The sequence below is a fragment of the Agelaius tricolor genome, unplaced genomic scaffold, assembly GCF_023055355.1.
Source record: "Agelaius tricolor isolate 1412-34295 unplaced genomic scaffold, bAgeTri1.0.p SCAF_2, whole genome shotgun sequence".
NCBI classification, from domain to species: Eukaryota; Metazoa; Chordata; class Aves; order Passeriformes; family Icteridae; genus Agelaius; species Agelaius tricolor.
The window spans coordinates 29,804,697-29,821,893 of record NW_027269262.1 but is presented as its reverse complement, the minus strand read 5'-3'; the positions used below and the strand labels follow the sequence as shown (position 1 = coordinate 29,821,893).

The 17,197-nt window shown below is 40.1% G+C and overlaps 1 protein-coding gene across 1 annotated transcript; it reads left to right on the top strand.

Moving 5' to 3' along the window:
* Positions 1–2,667: 2,667 nt before the first annotated feature.
* Positions 2,668–16,949, top strand: FRRS1L (ferric chelate reductase 1 like). The gene is made up of 5 exons (XM_071455097.1): positions 2,668–3,125; positions 4,876–4,960; positions 5,443–5,581; positions 8,501–8,747; positions 9,157–16,949. Exons 1-5 carry the CDS (start codon positions 2,915–2,917, stop codon positions 9,327–9,329), a joined length of 855 nt encoding a protein of 284 aa, XP_071311198.1. The 5' UTR covers positions 2,668–2,914; the 3' UTR covers positions 9,330–16,949.
* Positions 16,950–17,197: the final 248 nt, after the last annotated feature.

Here is a 17,197-nt window from a genome sequence, read left to right as displayed (position 1 = left end):
AAAGCCCAAGATAAATTACTTGTAGAGTCGATACATTCCCCACATTGAACAAGAGTGTTGTAAGAGTTTGAGAAAACTGCATATGAATTACAAATTCTGGTTCAGGTTACTACAGATTTGCTGTAAGAAAACTGCAGTCTCATGAGTTGTTTTCTCAGTCAGCACTGATGGATACATACTGATTTCTCAGTACATGTTGATTGGAGGGAAATGACCAGGAGAACAAAGATTTTTTTTTTTCTGAATGTCTGTTATATAAACTATGACTTTTACCTGAAACTTTAATTTCTAGTCCAAATGGCCCAAAAAGCATGAGCCTCCAGGGGAAAGGTGTACTGTGAATGACAAAAACAGCCAAGAAAGAAGGCACAGTGGGCCTCAAGGATAAGCTGGGAATAAGTCTGGTCTCCAGTCCTGGGAAGACACCCACAGACTGAGTGCTAGCATCACAGAATTGCCCGAGCTAGAGCAATTAACCATCCAAAGAATTTGACTGCTGGATTCCCTTGAGGCAGGAGGCGATGGTGCAAGAAGTGGTGGAAATGCTCACATGTCTAATTCAGCAAAAGCAAGAGGACTGCTGCTGCCAGAGGACTTCCAGCCTGTGATTCTCACAGTGCTTGTTTGTGTCTCTTCTGAGAAAGGCATTACAAGCATGTGCAAGCTGAGAAATGTGGCATTCAGGGAGTTCAGGAATTTGAGGGTTAAGGCTGCTCATACAATTGCAGTTTGGGCTCTTTCTGCTAATGCTTTTTTTTTTTTTTTTTTATGACAACCTCAATTACTTAATCAGATAAGGATCTTTCCTGTAGCACTGCTGGCAGTGCTGTTAGTTGCAGTGTAGACCTTTCTGTCTGGTGAAAACTGAAGGTATTCATTAGAGCTCCACCTGTCTCAATGTGATGTAGCTTCCCTGAGCAACCCGTTTTTGAGATAGGGACGACCTTCAGACAACCACAAGAGGTTCTACTAAGCAACAAAAAATTCAGGAGCATTTTAGTTTTAATTTTTAAGGATTTACTAGGAGGAAGGTCAGTCTCTTACCCATATCTTCACTTCAGAATATCAGTGCAGCTCCACTTTAATCACAGAGAGATATCTCAGTTGCCAGATTTAAAATGATAGGTGTCATGTGGGCACAAACAATACATGACAAATATCCTAAGTGTTTACGATAACTGTGAAGCATTGCCCATATCACAGTGTGCTAAAGCCTGTTTCCAGGGAGGAGAAACCAGCATGCAGCTGACAGCTGCTCCCTTGCTGAGCAAATGCTTCTTCACAGGCACCACAACCCTCGGCTAGCTATTTCAAAAAGGGAGATGGGGGGCCTTCATCAGAGTTAATTATTGCCAGAAAGAATAAGCTGCGGCCTTACTTTCCTGTTAGCCTGATTTATAAGGGCTTTTCTGTTGCCATTTGTTTACTTGTTTTCCACTAGCCTGCTAAAGTTTGCCAAGCTCAGTGGGGCAGGGAGAAGGGACTCAATATTTTGCAGTTGAGCTTGTTGTTGCTTTCCTATAGCTTTTTCCATATGCTGCTGTGGAGCATGTTGAATTTGCATGCAACTGGTATTATTTTTGCAACTTATTTTTTTCCTCTGTGTGGCTATTCCTCTATTTGCAGCGAGAAATAGCATGCTACTCCACCAGACTAAACCATGGAGATGTGAATTAACATCCTCCACTTGATGCAGCGGAGCACACTCCAGTGTGACAAGCCACCGCTCAGCCCACAGGAATGAACTTATCCCTAATGCAGCCCAGGTCTTGGGCAGTCTCAGTGCCCCACCAAAAAGTAACTCAGTACAGTCATTGACACTACAAAAAGAAAATACTTAAATGGAGGGTTATTTTCATTTCCAGAATATTACTGACTGCTGTGTGTTCTTCTTTCTCTCTCCCTCCCTCCCCCATGATGTTTTCCCAAATTTTATTCCAGACTCTCAGAGGAGGAAGTGTGACCATGCATAATAACATAAAAATAAAATTATAGCTATAACCAAAAGACAGCAATCCAAACCCAAGTAAGGCAAGGGATGAAAGGACATGGTTCCTCCATCAACTCGTGGATACCGAGTTGCCAGTCCAGCTTCAGATACCAGAGCCCAAGACAATTTTGGGGGCAACCTGGGAATTCCTTCAGTCCTGCCAGGTTTGGAGTATGTTGGTATTTCTGCAGTTACATTGTAAAAAATACAAAGCAAGAACATGCAATCGGATAGCGAACGCTCGATGCCATGGGGTTTTACCTGAAAAGAATATTAAGTTGCGCTGTGCCTCCAGTCCCATCCCAGAAGTCATTAGAAATAATAACAATAATAATAAAATAAATAGATTTAAAAAAAAAAAAAAGTGAAAACAGCTAAGTTTGCCCGGCAATTACTGAGCAGGATTTATCACGTCCTCTTGAAGCACATGCCAAGAGGCTTTAGTGAATCGAGGCCACAGGGGCAGCCAGGGATGGCTGGGTACTGCCCCTCGACGGCTGTGCCCGGCCTGTGGGAGACGTGTCCGCGGCCGGCGGGGTTTCTGCTGGGTGGGGCGCGCTGTGGGATGCGGGAAATCAGTGATCCAGGGAAGGTCACCACGCAACCTGTCAGCGGCGGTCTCTGCGGGAGGGCTCCGTGCTGCCCGGGCTGTGCCAGTGACCGCCCGCGCATCCCTCTCCCGGCGCATCCCGCTCCCAGCGCATCCCGCTCTCCCGCGCACGCCGCTCCCTCGCGCATCCCCGCGCACACGCCGCCCCGACACCTTTTCCCCCCAGCGCCCTCCCGGGCCGTCTCTTCGCCCACCGCCGCGGTCCCTCCGGCACCGCCCGTGCCCGGGGCTGGATCCCCCCGGCCGCCGCCCCCGCTCCCCCGCGGAGCCGCGCTCGGGCGCCGCCGCCGCCTCCCCGCCCCGCCGCCGCCGCCATGGCGGAGCGGAGCCGCGGCGCTCGGCGGCGGCTGCTGCTGCTGCTGCTGCTGCTCCTGGCCGGCTCCGCCGCCAGCCCGGCGGAGGAGAGCGGCGGGCGGCGGGAGGCGGGCGGCGGGGAGCACGGCGAGGAGGCGGCGCGGCACCACGACTCCTCGTACGGCACCTTCGCCAGCGAGTTCTACGACCTGCGCTACCTCTCCGAGGAGGGTGCGGCGGCGGCCAGGCCGGGCGGCGGGGCCGGGCGGGGCGCGGCGGGCGAGGGGCCCGGGCCGGGAGGGAGCGCCGGGCCGGGGCGGGCGGGCGCGGGGGCGGCGGGCGGGAGGCGGTGGCAGCGCTGTTCAGCACGAAGGCCAGCGCCCGCCGCCATCTTCCGCCGGCCCGGCCGCCTCAGCCGGCGCTGCCGCTCGGGGCCGGGGCCGCAGGGTGCCCTGCCCCGCGCTCCGCAGAGCCGCCGCCTCGCTCCGCGGGCATCCCGGACATGGCATCCCCGGGCACGGGCATCCCGGTCACGGCATACCCGGTCACGCCATCCCCGGGCACGGGCATCCCCCCGGGCGGGAGCTCAGGCCGGGGGCCGTCGCCTCCCCTCAGAGCGGGGCCAGCCGGCGGCCCCTTCGCCTTCCCCTCTTGCAAAGCTTTCCGGGCTGGTAGCGTAAAAAGGAGTCCTGGGGTGTGAGGGCTTCGAAAGGACGTGTGATGCCCTAGAGTGTCAAGAAGCAGCGTGGTCGTGCGTTTTTGGTGTGGCGTTTTTTTTGAATTTACAAATGGTGGAATGTTAAATCACCACTTTTGCAGCTAGGCTGCATGGAAAACCATTTGTTCAATGGATTTGAAAATAAGTAAGGAGTGAGAAAATTGCATGTCCTGTGACCTGTGTTTCAGTAATGCACCGCTACACGCTGGTGTGAAATTCTGCAAACTTATTAATGCAGGGTAATTTACCTGCCCTTGATACAGTTAGTGTAACTGTGATTTGCAGCTTGCAGCATACTTTCTCCATTACCATTGTCAGAAATCTAGGGAAGTAAATCAGGGCTCCTGAATGCCCTAAGTTGTGTAGGTCAAAATTTGTGTGCTGGTGCTGTAACTAACTGCAATGCTCATTTCCCACTCAATGAAGCACTTTTCCTACTCAATGAAGCGTTTTCAGAGCACTTTCTAGTTCCACAGCTAGCAATGAAGCGTTTTCAGAGGACTTTCTAGTTCCACAGCTAGCACTTTGGTTTTTAAATGGATAAGAAAAAGAACATCCTATTAAAATATCTGTGCTTATGCAACAGACACCAGCTCCCACAAGCCAAGGCTGAATAGGTCTGTTAGTAAACTTTCTCACTTTTTCTTTGGTACTATAATCCAGAAGAAGGGATCACTTGGAATCATAACTCTCACTGTCTGGCTCTTCTGGCTCTGCCATCACAAGTGATTGAAGGCCATAACTTCAGGCAATTCCCTGCCCTGATACTCTCTTACCTTTTACTGCAATGTCTGTTTTATTTTACTTCATTAAGGAGGATGTATTACAAAGTCTTTTCAGTATCAATTTCTACAGCTCTGCATCTGGTGCCCTGCCTGCATTTATACCTAATGCTGTCATTTATGGCTAAGGACTCAGTTCCCTTACGGATTTCCTGAGGGGACTATGAGTGCACAAGGAGAGAGTGCACTGCAATAGTCCACGATCCTGTTGCCTTACATTTAACTTTTTCTCTCCAGCATTCTTCTCTCTTCTTGATGAATGTAGGAAACCTTAGAAAAGTTTTGTTTTCAGTTATTTATGTTACTTTGTTACTTGGATCCAGGACCGTCTGAGCAGTGGGTTTTGTACATGACAAAGTAGTCACTCATCTGAATACTTCAGTTATCAGCAAAGTAAATGCTACTGGAAGATCTTCTCTTTAGTATTATTGATTTTTAGTCCTTGTGTTTTATTTAGTAATGGTTTATTCTGATTATACAGGTTACCCTTTCCCTACTGCTCCTCCTGTGGACCCATTCGCAAAAATCAGAGTGGATGACTGTGGAAAAACCAAGGGATGCTTCAGGTCAGTCTGAGATAAGAGTCTAGATACCTTTATGTTTACAGATGCTGACTGATGATATTGGAGACTCTGATTGGTGTTTCATAGTAATTTTAATAAATTTTTGTTATTTAAGACCATAGTGCTATGGTATGGTCTTATGTGAGGACATATATTATTTGAGGACATTAGTTTATATAAGAATACATGTCATAGTTATGGACCTACAGGTCTTTCTTGTATTTTCATGAAGCACTAAAAAAAACAGAGCAAGGAAGGTCAACAGAGTAAAATTTTGTGTTATTGTTTGCTGTAGTGTTTGAATGCTATACACTAAAAGAGTAATACTGGCAAAAAATTAATGCTACTTTATGTCCAGCAGAATATATGCTTTACTGCCATTACACCAAAATACATTCTTTTAGTTTTTTCTTTCAAAACCTTAATTAAGTTCCATAGCAGGAAATTACAAGGAAAACGGTATGTATATTTCCAATTCCATTTAGGTATGGTAAGCCTGGATGCAATGCAGAGACTTGTGACTACTTTCTAAGTTACCGCAGAATTGGAGCTGATGTTGAATTTGAGTTGAGTGCTGACACAGATGGCTGGGTGGCAGTGGGATTTTCCTCAGACAAGAAAATGGTAAGATATGTACAGCTTTTCATGTTGGCAATATACATACACTTTCACATGCTGTGATATAAATGGTTTATGTACATTTATATATTTGATTGGTGAGAAACAGAGCACGTAAGGTAAAACCGACTTGCTGAAAACAAAGCACCATTCAGTAGCCCCCCTGGGAGCACTGCCTCACAGAAAACTGCTTCATCCTTCCTAACATCTCCTTTCCCTTTTTCTCTGAGAACTACAACAGTATTTCAGTTCAGCTCTGAATGTTTGAATGTCACTAGCTTTTTGCCTTTTCATTAGAAAAGCCCTCAGGGATTAGCCAATTCACATGGAAATATCCTGTTGCGCTTTATGTCAGTGTAATTTGGGCAAAAGACACATCATAAACTGAATAGCAAATAATTTTATTCTTGAGAAAATCAGCTGACTTTCAGCAGTATAAATTTTTATTTCACTTTTGTTTAACTTGGGAAATTTTTTGGTTTTTTTCATACCCATGTGTTGTTCCAGAGAAGCCACAAATGTGTGAGAAAATGACTCCTGCTCATTTAAACACTTATACTCAAGAAGGCAGTCTTGTTAAAATTTCTTCTCTCTCCTCTGGATTGTTATTGGGTTCTGTTTTATGCTGATTCCTGTACTTTTTAATTTAAAAGTTCCACGTTTCATTGAATTTCAATGAGCAAAACAGAAGCATGTAATGTGTGGACTTTAAAAATTTGCTAACACTTTATATGAAATGCAAAGTTATATACTGATGCAGTACAGAATCTGAAAAATATGAAAGCTATAACTTAAGGCATCATTTGACCGAAAATAGGAAATAGAAAGAAAATGTGAGGACAAGTGCTTCTCAGTCATTACTACATATGTTTTAATATGACACTGTAAATAAACACAAGACAATAGAAGGTTTTTGTGTCATAAAGGACGGTTCATGTCACAAGAAACAGTTTGTGGTTTTGATGCAAAGAACAGCTTTATAGCCAAATTTTGAGAAGAGTTTAGAAGCTTGCCAATGCAGGTACTCAACAGGGTTTTCAAAGCAGCTCAGCACCTCTAAGTATTTATCCCCAAACTATCAGATTGTGTTTCCAGTTTGTACCTCTGAGGTACCTGCAGTGGACCCCAGGGTCCCACTGCCCTCCTCTCATCAGCCACTTGGAAAGGAGGCACAGCAAGCAGCAGGTTAAGTCTGAGCTTCTGGTAAAAAGAATAAAAGAATTGTAAAGTAAAAGGTTTTGCTTCCAAATTTGCTCCACATATCATATAATGCCCATAAGTCAGCTGGGCTAAACCAGCTAGCCGCTCTCTTCCTGCTGACTTCATCTTTTTCATAACTTCCAGGATGTTTTGGTGTCCTGGGATGCACAGGCTTTGATGATAAAATGGCTCTGGGTCAAAACAGCTTAGCTCTGAGAAATGGGCTGTGCTTTGGAGGCCCTGATCAAAATGGTGTGGCCTGGATAGTTTCAGAAATTAAGAAAAAAAAAACTATTTCGTGTCCTCAATAGATTTTTTTAAAGTCTTATGACCTATTTCTTTGTCTCAAGTAACATTATGCTTTTCCACTTTCAGGCTTTTGTGCCTCAGCAAGATTTCGAAATGTCATTCTGTTAACTGAGATTCAAAATGCCTTTTTATTTCCTCTTTAGTTTTCTTCCTTCAGTGTAAAAAAACCTTTATTTTTGCCTCTTTGTACTTAAGGATGAGGGATTTGTGCTTAGATATATATAAAAGTTAAACTTGGGAAATAAGTTATGGAGAGCAGTGATAGTCTCAAGACAGAGGCTGGAAAGGTCTGCAGCAGCACCAAGGTGCAGAAACTGTTCAAGCATATGTTTTACCTAGTTGTCCCCTCTTTCCACCCACTTCTTGCACATCTTTTACAAATGCACATTGCAATATTCCCATAGTGCTGAAATGCACCCTTTCCCTCTCTTTTCCCTGTAACAAAGAATTAAGGGGTGATCACAGTAGCAAGCATCATGTCTTTCATCAGTATGACAGAAAGATATGGGAGGAGTAGGGCCTGTGTTTAATACAGCACTGATAGCTGTGGCACTCATCCAGCTTGGATAATGCTCTGATGGCTCTTGGTGCTAAGGCTTCTATGAGGTAGTACTCCTGAAGTTCCTGCTAACCCTGTGCTCTACCACTCTGTCAGTCACCTTGAGTAACTACTCCAGAAACTGCTTTAGTATTTCCATGAATCACCTCTACAAATAAGTGGCTCCTTCTCCCTTCTGTCTCTTGGTTCTTTGGTGGCTGCTTATGCTAAGTGAAGAAGCACATATTGATTACTTTTTTTCTTTGTATCTTGTGGTATACTGTATTCTGTTATTACAACATTTCTTATAAGAAAAAAGAGATATGAGAAATGATGTTCCCTAAGTGAACATGAGAAGAGATAAGAAAACACTTACTGTAATCAATGCTATTATTTTCTCATATGCAGTAGGTTTGTTTCCTCTATCTCACTAAAGTTTATTGGTTTTATGTCCATGATTTGATGCAGTGGATTTTGTACACATCAGGGATTCAAGACTGCAACACTTTATGAAGCAGTATGCCAGAACTTCACAAATAACAAAAGAAAGCAGCCTTCCATGGATCAATTAATTATGTGATGTCAGAGTGATATCATATTCTACAAATATATGTTAAGTAAAATAACTCCTAGAAAGATCCAAAAGAGAATTCACAGGTAGTAACAGTATGTAGTTATTGCTACCCACTTAACGTGCTTTTCAATCTTACTGAAGACACCTGATTAGGGATACAAATATTTGTGTATATATAACTTGGAAAGAAGAAAAGAGCATCCCAGGTCTTGATTAGCTTTGAATAATTAAAATTATATACATAAATGAGGAAGTTTTTAATGACCCTTTTGTTTTCAATCTTCGATTTTTTTTAACCTTGTAGGGAGGCGATGATGTCATGGCTTGTGTTCATGATGATAATGGAAGAGTCCGAATACAGCACTTCTATAATGTTGGTCAGTGGGCTAAAGAAATCCAGAGGAATCCTGCTAGAGATGAGGAGGGGGTTTTTGAAAACAACCGTGTAACGTGTCGATTCAAGCGTCCTGTCTACGTTCCCCGAGAAGAAACCATCGTGGATTTGCACTTGAGTTGGTATTACCTGTTTGCTTGGGGCCCAGCAATCCAGGGTAAGTTGATCTCACCAACTGAGTTGAAGTGCCAAAATTGATGAATGTCTTTCAATTACATGATTCTTACTAGACACACCCTCTCCCCACCTTTTTTTTTTTTTTTTTTAAGAACTAAAATTCTGGCTGCATGAGTCTTAAAAAAGAAAGACAGGACATGTCTTGTTTTCCTGGCTATATATCTACTATCCCCATTTCTTAAAGCTGAATTTAGAAGAATTTCATAACTAGAAGTTCTTAATTCATTTGAAGGATGTTTGTTGTTTACTTGAATTTCATTTGTACTCCCTGACAGGGTAATATTGCAGGCTTCCATAGGTTTGAAAATTACCTCCCTGCCTGTTTCCTCAGCAGAGTTATAGAAAAAATTGCATCTGATGTTATTTCTTTCTGCCCTTACCTGCTAAAGGTTCTATAACTCGTCATGATATCGACTCTCCACCCGTGTCAGAGCGTGTTGTCAGCATTTACAAGTACGAAGATATTTTCATGCCTTCGGCTGCCTATCAGACCTTCTCCTCTCCATTCTGCTTGCTCCTCATTGTTGCACTGACCTTCTATTTATTGATGGGAACCCCATGACCAACGGGAAATAGCAAGAATTTGGCAGTGGAAGTTTCTCAGGATGGACGGCTATATGGATGGACAATGCATTTTTCTTTTGGAATTTATATCACATCACCATCCTCATCTAGCTGCTTTTGAACATAGTTAGCTTCTCAGAAGAGTGAAATAACCATCTCCCTTGAGTGGCAGAGTGGTGACAAATCATTTAAGAAAATCAGTGAACACATTGGAGAGTATTTTCAGTGTTGTGATTACTTGCTTAAGGAAAATGAGACTTTTGTAAGATCAATGTGTGTATGTGTGTGTTTGGGAGGGGTGCCTGTATGTGTGTTCAGGTGAATTTAGTGATGGACATCTTATCAAATAACAAAATTGCCTTCCAAATTGCTACAAAAAAGCAAATTTGGGAAAACACTGCAATGCTGTTTGGTACTTCTAGAGCAGAGAGCACAACTCCAAGTGCAGTTCCTAATCTTAAGACCTGGAAACCAACACAGCAGTATAAAAACTGCCCTTCAGTAGTGCATAGTTCTCTCAATTTTTTTTTTTTTTTTTATATTTATCAAAGTGTACTTGCTGTAGTACTTTCCAAAACTAAACTTGCATATTCAAGCATTAGCATGATTTTTTTTTTCAACAGAAATAGCTGATGAATGTCTTTATTGTGTTTCAATAGCCTCTTTGAAAGAAATGCCTACTTCTTTTAAAAGTGAGATATAAAGTAATTTAAACAAGGGGAAGGGAGAATACAGCAATATAAATTCTCCATACATAGGAAAACCAGGTGTAAAACATGAAGAATATAAAAGTTCCCAACAAGCCATAGGATGTCCTCCTAACAGATTAAATCAATGTTTCTCTTTTTATTAAAAAAAAAGCAATTTTGCTGGCATGTAAATATATTTTTAAGTAATTGTGCAGTAGTATGAAGTAATCTCTTTTTCTGTGTTGTATGCCACTAAATCCTGTTCATGTTAAGGGTGACTGTAGGCAGCTGGTGTAATCTTACAAAGAAATATAAATGAGATTACTTGTAAGGAAAGACAGGGATTAATAAGAACAGCAGTATCTTTCGTTCATCAAACCACTGCTAAAATATAGGTATTGTGGAAAAAGATGAACTAAAAAGGAAATACATTAGCTGTTTTTATCACCAATAAATAGTACAAGAGGAATGCTAAAAATTACAGAAATGAAAAGTGTCAAAATGTGTTTATGAGCCACAGACTATAATAAAAACTTGAAGAATTTCTGTTCTTTACCTAAAAGGAACTGTAAGACACGTTTACATATAGCAGTCAAATGTGCTTGGTAAGGTTACTCATTCACTTTCCAACTTACACTAAAATTCTACTTAAGTAGAATTAAAGTCTAACTAGTGCCAAAGTTTTATCTAATGTGATACACTTGAGGACTCTGTAACATAGAATCCGGTAAAGTATATGTAATGCAACTCCTTTCTATTTTCATTGCTGCATGGAGTATAAAATGATTAATTAGCTTGGTTGGGTTTGCATCATTATTCACAGTTTGATGTCTGTAGACCTAAGTTTTCTTAGGCTCAGAATTCTTCAAACTTATATTTAAGGTATATGAATTAGATTGAAGATGAACTTACATTCATAACAAACACTTTCTCCCTATTTCAAAAGATTGACTAATATTTTATATTTTCATTGATGTCCTTAAGGATTTGTTCACTTAAAATTACTGGACTAGAGTTCAGGGAAGAGAAATTCAGAAGTGAACTTCTAAAGTGCATAGAGTAGCTTTATTTAGTATAAATTACTTCTCTCAGGTTGGTTAACTTACTCATCATCTGATCAAGTAGAGACCACCTAATAAGGTCTGCTTTGGCCCACAACAGCTGTGTAATTTAGCCTTAAGATTGGCTGGAGCAGATAAGCAAAAGCCTGGATAATGAGCTTTACATTCAGCAAACAGGTGAAGTGAAGAAATCATTAGGGTAAATTCTTTCTCTCAGGCAGCTGAGATATTGCAGTTCTTTCTCAGAGCCTGAGGGTTGCTTGGTTTTTACTGTTTCAGCTGTTTACTTGATTACCCACTAAAGGGCTAATTTATTAATTTAAAGGTACTGAAGTTGGATAGAAACCCAGTTTGGCTTCTCTCTTCTTCTTTAATAGAGCTCTGGATTTAGGATAGCCTGGTTGGACCTGAGCACACAGGTATGTTATAGATGACAATAATAATACTAAGGTAAAATTGTGTGACAGCTATCAATCTGCTTTGTACATATATGGAGTCAGATGTGTTTAAAGTTCAGGATTTGAAGCAAGAGCAAAGTATTTTACATTATTTTTTATTCCTTTTTCAAATTACTTGTCAGTATGCTGTGTTTTTGTCATCATATTTTTCTCTTGCTGAAGTACTAGCAGAAATCTGCACTTCTAAAAAATCTTTCATCTAGGCTTCACAGTACTTAATTAGCCTAATAAAGTGTTTCTAATCAAAAGGGAGGAAATAAAAGGCCACAGGAAGCAGCAAAACAATCTATTATCTGGCATTTAAATGGATGGTTGAGTTGAGCACTGAGTTTATCTAAGAGTTCCTCCTCACAGTGGGAAAATCAAGACTGTGGAATTCAAGTTGACAAACAATGGAGACGTGAGTATCTAGAAGTTTGTAGTCAGGATGAAATCTGAGGAGAGAAAGGTTATAAGGGAAATGTGGTATGTAAGCTTTTATGATCTTTGGTAAGTCTTAACATTTGAGTGGGCATAGTAACTTGTCATGGAGACTATTTTGGTTTTCACATGTTGTCTTCTTCTTTTTCTTTTTAATATTGAAAAGCAGGATTTATTCCTGTTATACAAAATTATGATAAAGTAACATACTTCAAAGTAATTTTTAATTGATTATGGTATTTCAAAAATGTTTTGTTTTATTATTTTTTCTAATTGACTGGTTCTAATTGACAAACACAAACTAGAAGAAAAGGTGTGCTTTGGAAAAGGAGGTAGATATTTCCCTCTCCAAATAATTTTTTTGTTTCTTTAGTGTGATTGCTACCAAACAACTATTAAAGAACACATTTCTAAAGTGCTTTAATTTAAAGCATTTCTTGCTGCAGAGTGACTTCATACAGAGGCATTGAGTTTAGAGAGGGCATATTTAGAGTATGGTATTGTTTGGAAATTTGACTGTGGCTACTAATTAGAAAGATTTTCTTTTTGCATATTTTTTTTTCATTGCTGGTATCAAATATAACTGGGTTTTTTTCAGGTATAGGTGAAATGCTAATTGATTTCCCCCTCAAAAAAAAAAAGCACCTAACTGATTTGGTAATGTAATTGGATAATGGGTGATTGTGTCTTCTGTTATTACAAGGGAAGTATTCTGTTTTTGAAAGAGAATGTATTGATGAGAAAAGTTTGAACTCCCTCTGTGGCCTTCTTTGTCTTGGTGGGTTTTGCACTACTTGGATAGTAAGAAAATAAACTCTTGCAGCCTCCCTAATCTGAAGAAACCCCTAGTCTGGTTTAAATGATGTTAAAGCTGTGTTTGGTACTGACTTTCCTAATCTTCAGCACAGGGATTAGAGAATGACTGGAGTGTGGTGTACAGCAGCATGGCACCACAAGTGATCTTGAAGCTCACTTGGGGCACCATATCCTGAAAAACGAGCCCTGCAGCTGCCTCTATGTCCAAAGTAGCTAAGAAGTTATTTCTTAGTTACTGCTATAACTAACATAACTGCTATAAGTTCAAGGGAAGACAGAGACCCTTTTTTTTTTTTTGTCTTCTCCTTACTTTCTCATCCCTCCAACACATGAGAGATTTACAAAAAAGAAAATTATTCCTGTTTTAGAGGGTAGACCCTCTGTCTGGCCTTTCACGTCTTTTCTTGGTCTGTTGGAAGTTTGCACCCTCCAGTACTCCAGAGGCAGAATTAAAGTTTATGTGCAAATTATGTAACTTTAATAGCATTTAAATGGCATTTTGTTACTCCATGGTTTCATTAGTTTGGCACAATAATTCCCCCTCTTCCCCCCACCCTCTTCTTGTTTTAACACCTCCAAATAATTTCCCCAAATTAAAGTATTTGGTAATAGACATAGCAAGAACAAAATATGTATTTCAGAGGATTACATAAGGTCTAATACCAGTTATTTTCAGAAGTAGCTATTATGTTAGTGTTTTATACAAAAGATGACTTTGCATAGAGCATTAGATTTATAATAGAATCAGAAATACTTTTAAATATTACAGTGTTTCAGTGTTCCATGGAGCTGTGGATGTGCATGGCTTACAAGAATTGATATGATCCTTTTCAACCCCACGTAATGAAACTGGTAAAGCATTTTGCTTGAATGCTGCACAGTGAGGCATTGGTGACTCCAGACAGTTTGGAACAGAAGAATGGAGAGACGGGTAGTAAGGACAAATAACAAGGAAGGGCTAACGGTTTTGGCATAATTTCTGTTTTTGTATAAAGTTACATGTGGCAGTGCCCGTCTGGCAGTCTTTATCCAAGTAGTATTTGATGTAAGGTTAGGAAGGAATAGAGTCTGACTTGAAAGAGATTTTGGCTGTCAGACAGGTCCCAGCTGTTTAAGGGCTGATGATCAGGTCAGACCATGCCACAAGATGTCCTCTGCTGTCAGGCTCCAAGTTTAGAGCTGGAGGCTTGATCTGGCCTTCAGAGGTACAAAAACCCAATGAGACCCCAGAGGCAACAGCAGCAGTCAGCTGCAGCAGGGAGTGAGTACCTGCTCAGTTTGTAGAATGGCCAGTGAGCAGGTACTCCCTGCTGGCTGCAGTCTGAGTATCAAAAGATGGGGGAACTCTAAATCTTAACAGCTTTGTACATTAGCGCCTCTAATTAAAATTTTATTATCAGTATTTCTGTAGCAGTCTCTTTGGGCAGCTCTCCCTCAACCTGCCCAGGATAGAAACGGATCTAAAAGGAAGATTTTAAAGAAAATGTCAAGTCCTTGTGTACAAAAATTAATAAAAAAGAAAATAATTTTTTAACCATATTCCAGCTTTTTACATTTTTTTTTCTTATCTAGTTATTTATATGCAGTTTGTATGTCAAGGTATCTGATTTTTGCAAATACATAGTAAGATCTAGGTAAGCCTTCCTTTTCTAAACATTTTTTATAAATATGAAGTAATTCCTTCAGTAACTTTTTTTTTCTACTTTCACAGTAGGCTTGATAGAATTATATATGCTTAAACATGGTTACTTAACTTACCTAATTTGGGCTCAGATAGTGAGGCAAAAGCAGTGCAATTTTGAAATGTCAGAGAGGATGTGTGCAGCTTATGGAGTTGATAGGTGTGAAAATGCAGACTTAAAAGATATTACTTGCTTTGAAAATCTGTGTTACAACTTGGCAATAGCAATGAATCTGATGTAAAGAAGGGGAGATATTTTTTTTCCCTTGGATTACTGAGTATTTTGATTAGAACTCATAGACTATCTCAGGTTGGAAGGGATCCATATGGATCTTAGAGCCCAACAAACACTCCTCACAGGACTGCCTAAAACTAACCCATATGACTCAGAGCATCATCCAGATGCTCCCTGAACTTCCCTGTAGAGCCTGTTCCAGTGACTGGGCACCCTCTTAGACAAGAATCTTTTCCTAAGCTCCCATCTGAACTTCCCCTGACATGGTTCCATAGCCATTCACAACTGTTGCTTTTGCCCTCTTTCTGTGTTTCTTAGCTAAGTAGGAATGTTCTTCCAAACTAGTGTAGGGTTGGAATCAGTGCAGGACTTCACATCCTGTATCTTAGAACAGCTGCTGCTCCACATAGGCTCGATCTGATCTGCAATTAAAGGCTAATTAGGAATGTCCTTACAAGATGAACTTTCATGTGGCATTCTTAAGACATTTTCTGTAAAGGTGTTTTACTCTTTATAGACTTTATAGAGCATTACAAAATTACCAGTACTTTTCTTAGCTGCTTCTAAATGATTCTTAAATTCATATTTGCATTTTTGAAGAAGTAATTGGATTTTTCAGAAGTGCTGAGCAGCTGCAAATCTGTTATGGCTCCAATGCTTACTCAGGGAAGCAAACATTTTATGGTAACTCGTGATTTAGCTTCATATCTCTCTCTTAGTTTTGACGTCATTCAGTTTAATTTCCTATGGTGGTATTGGTAGATGACTAAATAAATGAAAAAATCACTTAGATTTTGTGCCAAGGAATAAAAATATTCTTGCTGATTTTTCACAACAGTCATCTGTAAGATTTAGATAATGAAAAGTATTCTTAACAGAATTAATATTTAGGCAATGTGATTTAGCTGAAGGTATTTGTGTGTGCATGTAAAGTCTGAGAATTACACAAGATTATACAAGATAGTCTAAAAAAAAAAAGGCTAATTTCTCCTCTGGAGACAAGACAAAACACAGAACCTTACATGTTCCCTGACTCCTAGCTGATTTTGGGGAGACAGAATGATTGAGGAAGAAAATGTATAAACCTGAGATATTACGTGAGTGGTGGTTATGTTTGCAGTTCTTATACACACACCTTCTTTCTTCAATGCAAAAATTAGCCTCGGTCTTAGATGTATTACAGTGTTATTTTCACTTTTTTTTGCATACAACCTGAAACAAGAATAAGTAGAATAAGTTCAATAAGTCAAAAGAATGTTGTCATATAGAGTATTAGGGTAATAAGAAAGGAAGCACAGATGCCACAGTTAAACTTAGGAGGAAAAAAAATCTTGGTATTTAACTCCAGAATATGGTGTCTGCTTCTGAAATACTTGACTTCTCACCTAGAAAACAATGGGTTCTTTTTCAGTTTTTTACCTTTGGTGATATGAAACAAATGATAAATAATGAAATATAAAAAACTACCACAATAGAATTTTAAAGCTGGAATTATCATTCAAGTCTTGACAAAGAGATTCAAAGATTAAATTTCAGACCTATTAACTCATTAGATAAATGAAATAGCGGGACCCTGACATTTGTGTGTGATGTTCCCAGCCTTTATTTAGGCAGATATATTTTATTAGCATGTTGAGTTCTGTTTAGGTTATAACTGATGCCTGATATATCTTGGTATTTCTGACTTATATATCCTGAGGTCTGGTTTGCTTTAACCTCTTTGCAAATAAGCTGGCTGTCATAACTGTGTTAACTCTTGCCACTTGTTTCTTATTACATGAAGTGTAATGGTTGAACCTGAAATGCCATCTCTACCTTTTGAATTTATTAAGTTCTTTGTCAAGACTAATATACAGATAAAACATACAAATAAGAAAATTGTAACTATAGTGTTAAGTGGTGTTCTGCATTCTCCATGCCAGGCTTCATTCTGTATGCCAACACCCAGCAGCCATGTGAAGTCAATGAGCATTTGGTTGGATAGGAGTGCAGAATGGAGATTTTGTAGTCCAGAAGAATTTGCCAAACTTCTTTGTGCTCTAGTCTTTTCAGCAAAAATAACACTGAGTGAATAGATAATGAAATTACAGTGACCTATGGGACTACTTTACAATCCGTGCATGCCCTAAAGTATTGCTTTGTAACATCTGTTTTATACTAAATGTTGGTGTTCAAGTGAGCCTTGTTAGCTATTTGACAGTGACAGACAATGATATTTATAAAACTGTTGCAATAAATGCCTTTTTAGTCTAAGAAAATGTGTGTATGGCATTTATAAAGGGGGAAAAAAAGTCTCCATGAGGTTAAAGAACCCTCTGCGTTGCCTATGCTAATAATTCCTTCCCATGCCATGGTCTTGAATTTGTTAGCCTAATTCCATTTAAGTCAGTGAGGCTGGTCATTAGCAAATTAACAGATGTGAGAAGACTGCCTTTTTTTTTTCCCACTATGAGAATCACAATGAAGCTGTAAGTAAATGTGATCATTTCTATTTCAACAAAGTATT

Coding starts and splice junctions, on each gene's coding strand:
- FRRS1L (XM_071455097.1), top strand. CDS start 2,915: ATGGCGGAGCGGAGCCGCGGCGCTCGGCGGCGGCTGCTGCTGCTGCTG. Junction 5,582..8,500: donor TTTCCTCAGACAAGAAAATG/GTAAGATATGTA, acceptor TTAACCTTGTAG/GGAGGCGATGATGTCATGGC. Junction 8,748..9,156: donor TTGGGGCCCAGCAATCCAGG/GTAAGTTGATCT, acceptor TACCTGCTAAAG/GTTCTATAACTCGTCATGAT.